This window comes from Mus pahari, chromosome 4 (genome assembly GCF_900095145.1).
Source record: "Mus pahari chromosome 4, PAHARI_EIJ_v1.1, whole genome shotgun sequence".
NCBI lineage: Eukaryota > Metazoa > Chordata > Mammalia > Rodentia > Muridae > Mus > Mus pahari.
The window spans coordinates 97,748,993-97,763,394 of record NC_034593.1 but is presented as its reverse complement, the minus strand read 5'-3'; the positions used below and the strand labels follow the sequence as shown (position 1 = coordinate 97,763,394).

The following is a 14,402-nucleotide window of genomic DNA, read 5'->3' as shown; positions in this document are numbered from 1 at the left end:
ATCTGATGCCCTCTTCTGGTGTGTCTGAAGTCAGCTACAGTGTACTTAAGATATAATAAATAAATCTTAAAAAAAAAAAAAAAAAAAAAAAAAAAGAAGGCAGATCATTATTCAGCTATCTGTATTTAGAGTTGTAGTGGGAAGGTGGACTGGGGGTTTAGTTTCTAGTTTTCTCATGCTACCTTGTCAGGAAAGGTCTCTGTAACACCTCTTCTAAACTATGATTCTGTGCACGCACATAACTATGTGAAAAATGAAACTCATTTAGTCTGAAGAAGTGGGAGCTCATCTGTCCCTGTCTTAACTTTTTCTCAGGATGATGCGCGACAGTTATTTGTTTTAGCTGGGAGTGCTGAAGAAGGAGTCATGACTTCAGAACTAGCAGGCGTGATTAAACGTTTATGGCGAGATGGCGGGGTGCAAGCATGCTTTAGCAGGTCCAGGGAATATCAGCTCAATGATTCTGCTTCATAGTAAGTGACTTTTTTTTTCCTTTGAAACTGTAATAGAAAATAATTTGCTAACTGGGCAGTGGTGGTGCACACCTTTAACCCCAGAACTTGGGAGGCAGAGGCGGGCGGATTTCTGAGTTTGAGGCCAGCCTGGTTGACAGAGTGAGTTCCAGGACAGCCAGGGCTACACAGAAAAACCCTGTCTCGAAAAACCAAAAAGATAAATAAAAATTAAAAAATAATAAAAAAATAATTTGGTGACTCTAGAGAATGTTCATTGCCTATCCTTAAGGAAATGTTTAAGTTCTAATGTCCAAAAGTTTGTAGGATCCTATATTACAGTTGTCTGACCTTAAGGTTATCTCAGTGATCTATTTATAATAAGCAAGTAAAGTTGAGACATCTAGATGCCCTCCGTATAGGACAAGGCACTGATAGCCAGCTAGAGGGGCAACGCCCCCCCTACACACACACACACACACACACACACACACACACCCCTGCCCCACACCTTGGTTATTATTGTACTTGAGACTGGATCTCACTGTGTAACTCTGGCTGGCCTAGAACACACAGAAATCCACCTGCCCTTCCTTACATGCTAGGATGAGATGTGCAGCACCCGCAGGTGTGCCAGTCCTTTTATACTCTCTGTACTGGTGTACTGTGAGGTTTTCTGGTAGTAGTTATTACACTTAATTTTTTTTTTTTTAAGATTTATTTATTTATTATATGTAAATACACTGTAGCTGTTTTCAGACACACCAGAAGAGGGCGTCAGATCTCATTATGGATGGTTGTGAGCCACCATGGTTGCTGGGATTTGAACTCAGGACCTTCAGAAGAGCAGTCAGTGCTCTTAACTGCTGAGCCATCTCTCCAGCCCCCTACACTTAATCTTTTGTGAATGTGTGTTGTACTAGGGATTAAACCAAAGCCTCATACATGTTGAGCAGAGGCTCTACCACTGAGTTTCACCCTCAGCCCTCTTGATTGTATGAGACACAATCTTACTCGTGCTGGCATTGAACTCACCCCGTAGCCCTGCATTGAACTCACCCCGTAGCCCTGGCGGGCCTGAGTTTGTGATCCCTCTGCTTCAGCTTTCTGAATAGCTGAGATTACATGCCTGTACCACAAAACCCAGCACTGTGTACCTCTCCTGCCAGACTGGGGTGGTGGCTTCTGTGGGATGAGGACATTGTCATAGAATGGAATGAATCCTTTCTTTGTCAAGGAAGTTCACTTGAGTGTTAGTTTTAGAGACTTGGTAACTAGTACTTTTATTTACTATTACATTTGATCCCATTTTTATCCCCCTGACACATATATATATTCATGCTGTGTTTTTAAAATTTACTTTTTGGAGGACCTGGTGAGTACTTGGCATCTGTACCTCCTACCACCCTCCCTCCCCTCCATCAAGATCTAGGACTTTTGGTTGTTAAGGTATTTTCTCTAGCCTTATATTTTCCCATTCTCATTCTGTCACAAATTGTTACAAGAAATGGTGTATATAAATGCTATTTATAAAGCTTACTTTTACTCATTCGGTGGAAATAATTTGACAAAAGTAAAAGGATTCTTGGCCACTTTTTAAAACTAAGATTGTCTTTATGTGAGTATACTGGTAGTTTAAGCAATTCAGTGGTCATCAGAGGTAAATTTTTAATCATTTCTTCTGTCATCCACTGAGTAAGCTCTGACTCCACCAACTACATGTTATTTATAAAGTTGGGTCCCTCTGTCACTGTCCATCCGATTCCAACTCTATGTTAATGGTGGTATTTGGTTTGTAGACGATCTGAATGGCACACTTAAAATAGTGCGTCTGCTCTTCAGTTTTTTGTCTGGAATTGGTGAAGATTTAGCCTTTGTCTCTCCCCTACTCTCTTCCCCCTTTTTTGAGATGGGGTCTTGTTACATAGCCCAGGCTGGCCTGAAACTTTGTTTGTGTCTCCCCGATTTGTCTCAAACATGGGGCCTCTTGCCTCTGTATCCTCGGGTGCTGGGTTTATAAGCTTGTACTCGCCACCTATATTTTCACTGAATGTAGTTCTTCTAATTTTTATATCAAATATCATTCTTTAAGAAGCTGTCAAATAGTTATGTATGCAGCTGACATAAATTTAAATATCCAAGAACTCTTAACTCTTTGTTATTGTATTTTCATATGGATCTTGCTGTGTGGCCCAGACTTGCCTGGAATTCTTGAGTCCAGGGTGACAGTCTTTGTCACTATCCCAGTTTGTTTTGTTTTTTTCTGTTGTATAGTGCATAGCTCATTTCATATTAGATTTCAGAATTTTTTTTTTAGCAATAATACAATTGCCATGTTTTTAAAATTTGCTTTTAGAATATATGTAAAACCATTCTTGTTACTGTGTGTAGAACCTATTAATTTCCCTATACTTGATTCACTTTTTTCTCTCATCCTATGATACTGAAGATTTAATGTTTTTCTGCCCTTCAGTGAGTTTCAGGTTGAAGCTAGGCCTCACACGTGCCAGTACTTAACCAGTCCCAGAATTGACTTTTGCCAAGCTGCTAGTTGTGTCTGTTGATCTGTCATGTCCATGGTTGACTTTACCAAGTAAAAACCAGTATGCATTTTATTTAGCTACCTAAATGATTTGGATAGAATATCCCAGACCAACTACATTCCAACTCAACAAGATGTTCTTCGGACAAGAGTGAAGACTACAGGCATTGTGGAGACCCACTTCACCTTCAAGGAACTCTACTTCAAGTAAGTCATAACCTGTTCCTGCCTGGGTCTGGCACAAAGAACCAACAGTTTTTGCTTTTGTTTTTGAGTCAGGGTTTCACGATGTAAACCTGGATGACCTAGTTCTTGCTGTGTAGACCAGGGTGGCCTCAAGTTTGCATCTTCCACCTCAGCTTGCTGAGTGCTGGGGTTACAGGTGTATACCACATGCCTGCCTTACTGGCTCCCCTTAGTTAGCCTCTCTGGCTGGGGGTAACATCTTTGTAAGCAGTATTCCTTGGTTTAGAAACTTAATATTTTAGAGCCATTAGCTTAATGTTTTATCTGATTACACCCCACACATTTTTTTTTCTCCTCCAGATAGTATCAGTATTTATATCCACTTAGAGGAAATTAAATGTAAAATTAAATAATAGTTTACCTACCATTAGAATTCATTATACAATTACCAGTTTGTGTTTGTTTACATTTTCAGCACATTTTTGTTAGTTGCCAAATAGGTATTGACTATTGCTAGAAGGATCAGAACGTACTAAATAAGTAGAAAACAACTTACAGATGGCTTCGTCCTGACATGCTTATAGTAAACAGAACTATTTCTTAGCAGTACCACTTATCTCAGAGACGGCTCCCCCTCCTGTTAAGGTTAATGGGGCAGAGCTAAGCTTGGGGGCCTTGGGTTTGTACATACACAGCATCACGCTCAATTAAGTTTGTAGTCCAGAGCAAAATAGGCCTGGGATTGAGGTGTTTCAGAGCAGTGATGATGACATAGACAGTAGAGGACATTCTAGTGTTTGCAGAGAATTTTCTCATAACACCAGCAATTCCAAGAAAAAGCCTCTGCTCTTCTTTTTGTTAATGGTCTTTTAAAGAATACTACAATGTTTTTGGTTCCTTTTTTTTCTGTGTTTGTAACCTTTGAGTAACCTTTTCTCCTTTAGTGCATGTTCAGTATTTAAAAGGTTACTTGGTTTATGTTTATGTGTAATATATGAAAGTCAGCATTGTTGCATATGAAGGGAACCACCAACTCAGATCCTCAGTGAGGGTCAGGATTTGTGAGGTTCACATGGGACTTAAATACTAGTACCAGTTGAAGTATTGGGATCTCAACAACCTAAGGTGGATTTGAAACCTGATGAATGGTTTCAGGTAAACAGGCTGCTTATCTTAAATACTGAAGTTACTTAACAAAGTCTGCAGAAACTATATGGATTACCCTGTGAAGCCATAGGAATGAAGTGTCTCTGTATCCTGTAAAATTAGTAATTCAGTTCTAATTAAATACCAAAACCATTTTTCATTGATGTGTCATAGGTTGATCTTTAGCTAGGTAACTAACTATGTTCCTATGCCAGGATCACAAGCCAAGATTAAAGTGCCACATGTACTTCGTATTGGTATGTAGATGTCTTAGTATGAAGTACTGTCACCTCTCCCTTTTCCTCTTCTCTAGGCTAAACCACTATCCATTTAGTCAAACATTTATTGAGTATCTACTGTATTGTCAGGCATTGTGTAATTGCTTACTTGCCTCTCAGTTATGAGGAAATGTTTATAAAATATTGATCTGTTAGTGAATAATACTGTGTTACTAGGTACTAAAAGCCAGCTTTGGGACTTCATAGCATTCTCTTTGTCTTACGAACTTTATAGAAAATGGGGATGTAAACTGGAATTATTGGTGTACTAATGTGCCTGTCTTTGAAAGATTTGTATGGTGAAATGTTAGCCTTTCTAAAGCCTACAACACGACCCTGGATTAAGGCCAATCTGTGATTACATCGTTTAGCTGTCATGCAAGACCAAAGGTCGCACAGAACAGCAAGATCCCGAAAGGAAGGGTTGGGTCAGGAAGAGATAGGATGCATGCATGCTCACGTCATTTGGGAGATCACGTGGACCTTCCTTCTCTTGGTCTACAGGGAAATCACGTGGACTTTACTTCTCCTCATCTGTAGGTGTGAAAAATCTCTGGAGATTTAGACCCCAGGCTACTGAAGATTTCACTCATAGAGCAGTGTAGCAAAAAGCTTTATCTTTGCTCTCAGATACAGATCGTGAGAGAGTGTGAGCATTGAGTACTGACCTCATCCAGACTCAGGTGTTGATTAAAGGACAAAATAGGACAGCTGTTCCTGTCCATGTAGGAAGTATGGATGGACACTGTTGGTACAAACTTAGCAATCAGGAGACTAAAACAAATCCAAATTAGAACATAGCATGTGAGCAACTTCCCTCCCCCACCCCCCCCACCCCCATGCTGCTGCTGCTGATGATGATGATGATGATGCTGCTGATGATGATGATGATGATGATTAGATCCAGGCAAGCTTTGGTGGTGTTGGGGACTACTTGGTTATTTAGTTACTTTTAAGGCGATTGCTGTGTAGTGCAAGCTGGTCTTGAACTTGCTGTTCTTTGATCTCAGCTTCCTAAATGCTGAGATTATAGTCATTCTTCCTAAACCTAGCACAAGATCTCAAATTCTTAAAGCTTAATATCAGATTTAATTTTTTCCATGATTCTCTTCATATGTTTTTCATTAACACAGGTAAATAAACTTTGAGCTCAGAATGCAAGTTGGGTATTCAGAACAAACCAGTCAGAGTGGGACTGTGGAAAGTATAGAGACAGGACTTAGAGTGCCAGATGGTCTAGGGTGATGCCTGGCACCATGGTAAACACCGAACAAATACCAGTTGTTATGGCTACCGTTATCTTAAGCCTCACTGTTGAGCTCTTCCTTTAATCCATTTTATTCTTAACTCTGCTGACTTTTGGCACCTCCGGTACCTGTGTTGAAAGGGGCAGGTTCAGCTGTGGCCTATACTTTTAAGCACTGACAATTGTTTAGACACATTGATTTGCTTCGAGTCTTTCTGTTACAAATGGGGTTTGAGTGTGTGATAATGGGGAGGTTCTAACCACAACAGTCTCGAGAGAAATATATAAGTGTGACATTACTAAATCTGTGCTTTTTTTTTTTCTCCTTACTCAGAATGTTTGATGTAGGTGGCCAAAGATCCGAACGAAAAAAGTGGATTCACTGTTTTGAGGGAGTGACAGCAATTATCTTTTGTGTGGCTCTCAGTGATTACGACCTTGTTCTGGCTGAGGATGAGGAAATGGTATGTTGACACTTTGGGTAGAAAGTCCTTCTGATACAGCTAGGAAGTGAGCATGACTCCGAGGAAGACAGGTGCCACTGCTGGCTTATGGAACCAAAACTTAATGCCCTGTATTTTCTTTTTTTTTTTCCCTGTATTTTCTTGTCAGTGGGGTTAGAGTTCCCAAATCATTGTTCCATTACACATTTGCTCTTGGTAGCCACATTGTGTGCACAGAATTGCATCTTGTCATCTTCTTAACCCCTTATCCCAAGAATTATGCAAATTAGGACTGACTCGGCTTCAAGTCACATTAGTACCTACTCTATTTCCATCAATTCACTTTGCTGTTTTAAAACTTCTTGGTATGTAAATTAATCTGCTTTTTATTTTTGCTGCTAATCTGCCATAACCATGTTTATTTTTCAGAACCGAATGCATGAAAGCATGAAATTGTTTGACAGCATTTGTAACAACAAATGGTTTACAGACACTTCAATCATTCTCTTTCTTAATAAGAAAGACCTTTTTGAGGAAAAAATAAAGAGGAGTCCATTAACAATCTGTTATCCAGAATACACAGGTAAAGGGTGTGAGGTGCTATTGGAGGTGTATATCATAGACCAGTGCTTCCCAGCTGCTCGTCAGCTGTCCCAAGGCTCAGGCACTCACTTAACAGTGGGCTCAGCAGTAAGCAGCTGAAGAAAACCCCGTAAGTGTAGAGTGTTGCTTCAGAGATCGGTGTCCTCGCTTTGGAGGAAAGTGAAATACAAACATGAACTTTTGGCATATGTCCAAAGAGATATAAAAAGAAACTTTTTTAATGGAAGTCTTTTTGATTTTGGTTTTTTGATTCAGGGTTTCTCTGTGTAGTCCTGGCTGTCCTGGAACTCACTCTGTAGACCAGGCTGGCCTCGAACTCAGGAATCCACCTGCCTCTGCCTCCCAAGTTCTGGGATTAAAGGTGGGCGCCACCATGCCCGGCTTAATGGGAGTCATTAGGTAGAATAGAAGCACTTAGAGAAGAGGGTTGCATGTGAGGAATGGAGAAGGGGCATGTGGCAGCTGTGGAATTTAACGTGCTAGCAGGAGGAGGCTGGCCCTGTATTGAGCTAGTGACAAGTGGCATTGGGCACATGGTGTATGAACAGCAGTCTAGCAGCAGTGTAGTGAGGACAGCAGTAAGGACTGCCTTAGGATGCAGATACAGCCTTTCATGAGAGCCAGGATGGCATCTTAGAAGCCAAGGACAAGGATACAGGTGGGGCTGGCAATGAAAGTCAGACCGTGAAGTGCGAGGAAAGGAGATCACTTCGTTTCTGTCTCTCCTCGGCTCCAGGTCTATTCTTCTCTGTCCCCACTAACGCCCTTTACTATTCAGTTTATAAGATGAAAGATGGCATTGCCACCATTTCTGTCTCTTCCATTAAAACAATGAGGTCATACTGGGCTTGCTTGACTTCCAATTCAAGTTTCTCTGGGAAAGATTCTGGTTATAGCTAAAGAAGGTAAAACACTGTGGGCCAGTCAGCTATTTGAAATTAGGGATCACAGACAACAATGGCAGAACTGAGCCATTACGAAAGCTGTGAACGGATGGTCAGACTGAGAAGGGGACACTATCTGTCTCTTTCCATGGATGGGGCTCTCACCATCTGAGGCTGCTCTCTTTTTACCGTGAAAGGCTCAGCAAACGTTAGAAAGTCAAAGGTGTCATCACTCAGGCCTCTCAGTTGGATGCTTTGCTGTGGTCTGAATTTATATTTAGGAATGTTGCTTTAGAAGTATCTGTAGAATAACCAGATAGAGATGTCCGTTAGGGGCATGGGGAGAGGTTAGGTTAGATGCATAAACCTGAGAACAGCGGTAATTATTGGAGATAAATGAAGTTACCAGAGAGATGACTATAAAATGAGGAGAGAAAAAGATAAAATGAGACAAATACTAGCTACCAACAGGAGAGAAATAAAGGTTTATAAAGGATGTAAAAGGAAAGAACCAGAATATCTTAGAAAGTAGGGGGTGGACAGTGAGGTGGCTCATCAGATAAGGTGCGTGCTCTCCAGCCTGGTGACCCGAGTTCAGTTCTTGGACTTGGATTACAGAAGGGAACTGACTCCTGGAAGATGCCCTCTGATCGCCACATGCACACTGTGGCATGTATGATATGCACCTATAACTGCTTGTAAATACATATGTGCAATACTTGGGTTTTTTGTTTGTTTGTTTTTATTTTTTTAGAAATAAGGGACATGTTTACAAAGTCAATAGTAAGGACTAGTCAGCAGTATTATGTGCAGATAAAAAAAAAAATGACACTGGAAAATGGCCTTTGGAGCTGACTGTTCTTTCTTTTCACCTTTAAGACAGGGTTTCTTTGTGTCACAAGAATCCTGTCTGTCCTATACTCCATTTGTAGACCAGGCTGTAATTCACATCAGTCTGCCTGACTCTGCCTGGGCTCCCTGTGAGCAGTGAGGAAGGAGGAAGAGAAAATGTTCCTAGATAAGTGGTCAAAACCTAAAACAAGGGCTGGTGAGATGGCTCAGTGGGTAAGAGCACCCGACTGCTCTTCCCAAGGTCCAGAGTTCAAATCCCAGCAACCACATGGTGGCTCATAACCATCTGTAACAAGATCTGACTCCCTCTTCTGGAGTGTCTGAAGACAGCTACAGTGTACTTACATATAATAAATAAATCTTAAAACCTAAAACAAAAGAGAGAGGCAGAGGTCATTGATAGAATAATATTTATAAGCAGGTGGGAAAAAGAAGAAATTTCGATTCAAGTTAGTATAAAGGAGAAAGCAAATTGTGGCGTGTGTCTAGAGTAGTAGTAACTTAGTCATAAGAAGAACTAAATCCTAGTAGGAGGCTAAGCCTCAAAAAACTATATTAAGTAAAAGAATCCAAACACAAAGTCACTTGTATTACTCCTTTATATAATATATCTAAAATAGGCAAATCCTTAGTAAAAGAAAGCATATTTTAAGAGTGTAGGTTATATTACTTAATGATTATAAGAGTATTTTCCTTGAATAATAATGATATTTTGAAACTAGGGTGGAAGTGATTGTATAATATGACTATACCACATGTTCTAGAGTAATGTACTAAAAAATGGTTAAATGTATATTTGGTGAAGTTTCTTTGTAATTAAGGGGCACTGAAAGTCAGCTTTTGCAGAGGACTCAGGTTTGGTTCCCAGCACCCACATGGTGGGCTACAGCCACCTGTAACTCCAGTTCCAGGGCATCAGTGCCCTCTCCTGGCCTCCACTGGGCACCTACATACACAGTGCATGGACTGACACTGTAAAACTTAAAACAAAAAAACTCTACAGTTTTGAAAATGTTCATCTAGGACACTGATTTCCCCACCTGCCACCCCACTTGTGAGGTACCAGCACAGGCCTCACCACTACAGCCATTGGCTTTCTTAGCAGCACCTCTTAGACCATAGTGGTGATGCAGGAGCTCTAAACTGTTGAGGGGCAGTTTAAAACATTTAGCTTTGGGAATGTTAGAAATGTCTGTTCAGAGTAAGGAACCGGAGGAGATGAGAATTAGATGTGTTTATAGAAAGTGAACGATGAAATCAAGTGTACATTGTTTTGATAGTGTCCTTGACACTACAGGTGGTTTCTAAGACCATGTAGAAAGTGGATGACTGAGTGTTAATTATATATATTAAAAAGAAGGCTTACTGTTGGTCTCCTTAGAAAGCAGCAGCTTGTTGAGACAGACTTATCCTTTAAAGTGTGTTACTAGCTGTGGATGGGCACCATGCCTGCATCCCAGCACTTGGGAGGGCGAGGTAGGAAGCCATGAGTTTGAAGGCAGTGCTGGGTGAGGAGAGGTGTCAGAGTCTATAACCAGCGTCCCACTTGTTTCCATCTGTTAGTTTGCCTTTGCTGGTGCCTCTTTAGGATTGGAATGATTTTTAAATAACTGCTTTACCTTTTTAGAACCCTTATTTCAGGATCACTCCAAGGGGCAGGCTGTGAGACTTTAAATGGTCGTATTCTCTAGAAACATGCCTGCCTACTTTTCTAGTTCTTTTGTATACTTTTCTAGATTTCAGAGGAAGTGAACAGAGGAAGTGAAACTTGCTTTCCTCATTCCTTGAGCATGATGGCTTTGTTTTAGTTTCAGTGTGAGTCTTATGAAAAATCAAATGGCTCCAGAACATCCTAATGATGATAGAAACAGGCAGAATTCTGTTTGTGGTGAGAGGCGTACTGTTGCTTTCCCTAAGTAAATGTTGATGCCTAACTTAGCTGGGCGCAGGCAGCTGTTACAACTTGAGTTGACAATGTTGGTTGTCTGGTTCAGGTTCCAATACATACGAAGAGGCAGCTGCTTACATTCAGTGCCAGTTTGAAGATCTGAACAGAAGAAAAGATACCAAGGAGGTCTACACTCACTTCACCTGTGCCACAGACACCAAAAATGTGCAGTTTGTTTTTGATGCTGTTACGGATGTCATCATTAAAAACAACTTAAAGGAATGTGGGCTTTATTGAGAGGATGGCATAGTAAAAGGTAAAACTTGAGACAGTTTATTTTACCACTGGGGTGGGGGGGGCGCTTTATAAGTGTTTTTCTAATTAACAGTGTTTTTTCTTTTGTACCTACTACAGGGAGGAGTATTGAGACCAGACATCATCTACTGTCTCTTGGGTTAGCAGCAAGCATGACAGGACCAAGGAATGGCAGCAACATGCAGAATCTTATCACTCTTCAGCACAGGCTCCTGTATTAGGGAATGTTTAATTGGCATGAGATGTTCAAGTCAGACCTGGAATTGGACAACTGTAAAGTATGGCCAGATCACCAGGGCATCACTTGGACTCTGTAATCTAATGTTTAGGGCGTATTGAAGTCGAGGGGCTGCCTTCCAGAGCTTAAACACGCAGCTCACTTTCCCCTGTCTTTTTGACAAATGATGAGTAGTTAGTTTCTAAGGTTTTTCTCATCAAGAAAAGAATACTTAAAAACTCTTCCTTGTTTGCAAAAGAAACTTCTGAGGACTCAGTCTTAACTATGCACACAATGTCACCAGACATCTTGAAAATATTCCTCTTAGTAGGAACTGTTTGTTTTTAACTCTTGGAATGGTTGGGAGTAATATTTCCATAATTAAAATTTTTCCTGGTTATTGGGACTATATTAATAGAGCTTTTCGGAATGAAATTTATGTTACTGTCATGTTTAAAGTACCACAATGGTTTCTAAACAGCATTCACTTTGGAGAGTTCTACAGTATGATTCCTGTTCTCATTGCTTTACGCTTATGGTTGGAAGCTGTATTTGTCAGGGTTAACCTTGTTTGTGCTGATTACCAAATTGCTAGATGAGTACTGATGTCGTATGGTAAACTGCTTCTTGGATACACAGGCAGGATAGCTGTCAATCAGAGATGCAGACTGCTAAATTGAGAACCAGTGACTTGCTGCTACAGATCTACTAAGTTGACCACATTGATTCTTGCCTGTTTGTCTCAGCCATGGGGAGGTTTTGTATAAGATGCCCCTTGTTTTCCATCTTTGTGGCCTTTTTTGTTATGAGACATCTAAAGGTGTATTAACAGTGCATGCTTTTCCTTTGTACATGTGGTGCCAAATGCCTGTTTGCCATTGTTTTTACTGTAGCAATGTTAACTGTAGTAGTAGTCCTTACTATATTCTTTTTCTAAAACTTGCATTTTGGGACTTTTCCACCTTGTCATGTACAGATTTTACTCTGTTACAGTTGGCAGCAGTATTAAAACAAAGGGCAAGTGAAGAGCCTAGGGTAGTTCTTTCTGGGGATCCTGTCTGTCTCTCTTTCCCCTGACTCTGTCTGAGAGTGGGTTTAGGTAGAAAAGTGTCTTTGAAAGTCTAGTTCCTTGATGTAATAGTATTATCAAGTGTAGGACTGGGGGCTTTATGTCTAGTCTGTGTACAAGAGGTAAAGTCACAATCCAGCTTTCGGATGTGTACAGTTTGCTCATGCTGAGAGCTACAGTCCTTTTGTACAGTATATATCAAATGTCATTAAACACTGAGTGGACCACTGAGGGACAGCAAACAATGCATTTGGAGCATTTCAGATCAGTAGTTTGATCAGTGCCTTTTGAGGTCCAGTCGTTGTGGCTTGGATCCGTCATCTCTATGTTACCTCCTACTCATTTGAAAGAAGGGTGGTGGTCAGAACTGCTTCAGAAAGCAAGCCACAGTGACCAGTGCCTTTGTTGGCAGCTTTTACAATTTTTAATTCTTACGTGTTTTGCAAAATCATTATTATGCAGACAGTATAACTGTTATCTTACAAATATTTCATTAGGGCTAGGAAAATGTCACTTGAAAGAAAGAGAAGTATTGGTTTCAATCGGCGATTGACTCAATTCCCACATTGTAGGGTTAATAGTCTTACTCTGAATTTATCTGTCCTTTGTTGTATTCTGTAATATAAGAACATCTGGTGAAATATTGTTTTCATAATTTTTCTATACTTTGGGTTTAATAAAATGGTGTTGATAATCTAAAATAATAGATAATCCAAATTTAATTTTACTTCAGAATGCATTTTGTATTTTCATTTGAATCTGTCTATTTTTTAAACCTTTCTGTTAATTAAAAAAATGGAAGTTCTTCACTTCTTTGCCTCTACACACCACTTTTATTTGCCTTGTGTTTACATGAAATCATTCTTACCTTACCATACAGGTTCCTTCCTTTAGAACAGGGAGGCAGTTGGAGTTTTCAAATATGACCTGAGGAGAAGTCCCCCAGAGCTGTCTGAAGAGGCTATTTCTTGGCTGCTGGGCTTTAACCTGTAAGGTCTAAAACAGTTCTCTTCAGCTAGTTTTCACATCACTAATGCATATTTTGAAGAACATTTCTTAGGCGAAATCAGAATGTGGGGGGTTATACATCATATTAGCCTGGAGGGAAAAAAAGATTGATACTTAAAGAAGCCAAAAGTTAGGTGTTTCCTCTGGAAAATGCTGATGTTTCATGATGGATATTGAGATATTGAGATGCCAGACCTTTGGACCACCTAGAAGTCAGCTAAGAAAATTAACATTTAATTAATAAAAAAAACAATAAATAGACCTTAGTTGGGAGAATGGCTACAGTAGTCTTTGTTGTTGACAACTCCATTTTTGTCCTGATGAAAGTGTGGCCAGATAGGAGTTCTCCTAATGGACTCTCTTCTTTCCTTATCAATTCGGGCTTGTACTGCAAGCCTTCGGCCATGAAGTTTCAGAAACTATTTCAGTTGTTCATCCCTGGATCTTGACACGATATTTTCATCTTGGATAGTTTAAATAAATTCTAAACTGTACAGCTCTAGCTCACTGTATCATTTAACCAATGGGTTGTTACTGTTTACAGGGTGCTGAAATCATACAATCAGTGGACCAATTTTAAAAAGTCTAAATTCTCATATAGATCACTGTACATATATTTTAGGCTTTTTAACCAAAAATAACTAGTGGCTTTTCTGATCACTTCCCTCAGCGCCTGCCCTCCCTGGCCCCTGCTGCAGTTTGTACTTTTGGGATTAAGCAACACTTCTTTGGCCTGACTTGTGTTCAGATCTCTAGCCATTCGTTTAGCACTTGTGGGCTCCTTGGTGGATTGGAGGCACATAGAAAGTCTCATTCTGGTTAAAAACCTTCCTTTCCCTCTTCCAGATGGTAAGGACGTTGGTCACAGCCCTCTAGTCTAAGCTAGTGCTCTGGATTGTGAGCGTCAGCACCTGGGGATCTTAGATTTCATATATACTGCTGACTGCAAGGAAAATGTGATTTTAGTTTGCTGTCTGGTAACTGTTGTGTTCTTCCTCCAACTCCATCGTACAAACCAGAGACCTGAACCCGATCAGACAGCTCTCCATGTGACTCTATGACCACTATCCATTATTATATTGCACAAGAGAAAAGACAGGACATCTACAGGCTTGCTGTGGAAACTTGTGGATTTTATATGAACAATTAGGAAATAAAAATAAAGATTTTTCTAGATGCTAGGAAGCTGATTTCCAGAATGCTCAAGGTCTTCATTCATTTACATTCTCTCTCTCTCTCTCTCTCTCTCTCTCTCTCTCTCTCTCTCTCTCTC

The 14,402-nt window shown here is 40.3% G+C and overlaps 1 protein-coding gene across 2 annotated transcripts in view; it reads left to right on the top strand.

Moving 5' to 3' along the window:
• The window catches only part of Gnai3 (G protein subunit alpha i3), a 44,580-nt gene extending 31,229 nt beyond the window's left edge, over window positions 1-13,351 (top strand). The window contains exons 5-10 of one of the 2 annotated variants that reach the window (XM_029537384.1): window positions 316-473; window positions 3,073-3,201; window positions 6,185-6,314; window positions 6,723-6,876; window positions 10,627-10,836; window positions 10,935-13,351. In XM_029537384.1, coding sequence (XP_029393244.1) covers window positions 316-473; window positions 3,073-3,201; window positions 6,185-6,314; window positions 6,723-6,876; window positions 10,627-10,817 — 762 coding nt within the window. In that variant the 3' untranslated portion in view covers window positions 10,818-10,836; window positions 10,935-13,351. The remainder of the gene's footprint in view (window positions 1-315; window positions 474-3,072; window positions 3,202-6,184; window positions 6,315-6,722; window positions 6,877-10,626; window positions 10,837-10,934) is intronic. The other variant, XM_021195434.2, reaches the window with a different exon arrangement.
• Window positions 13,352-14,402: the final 1,051 nt, after the last annotated feature.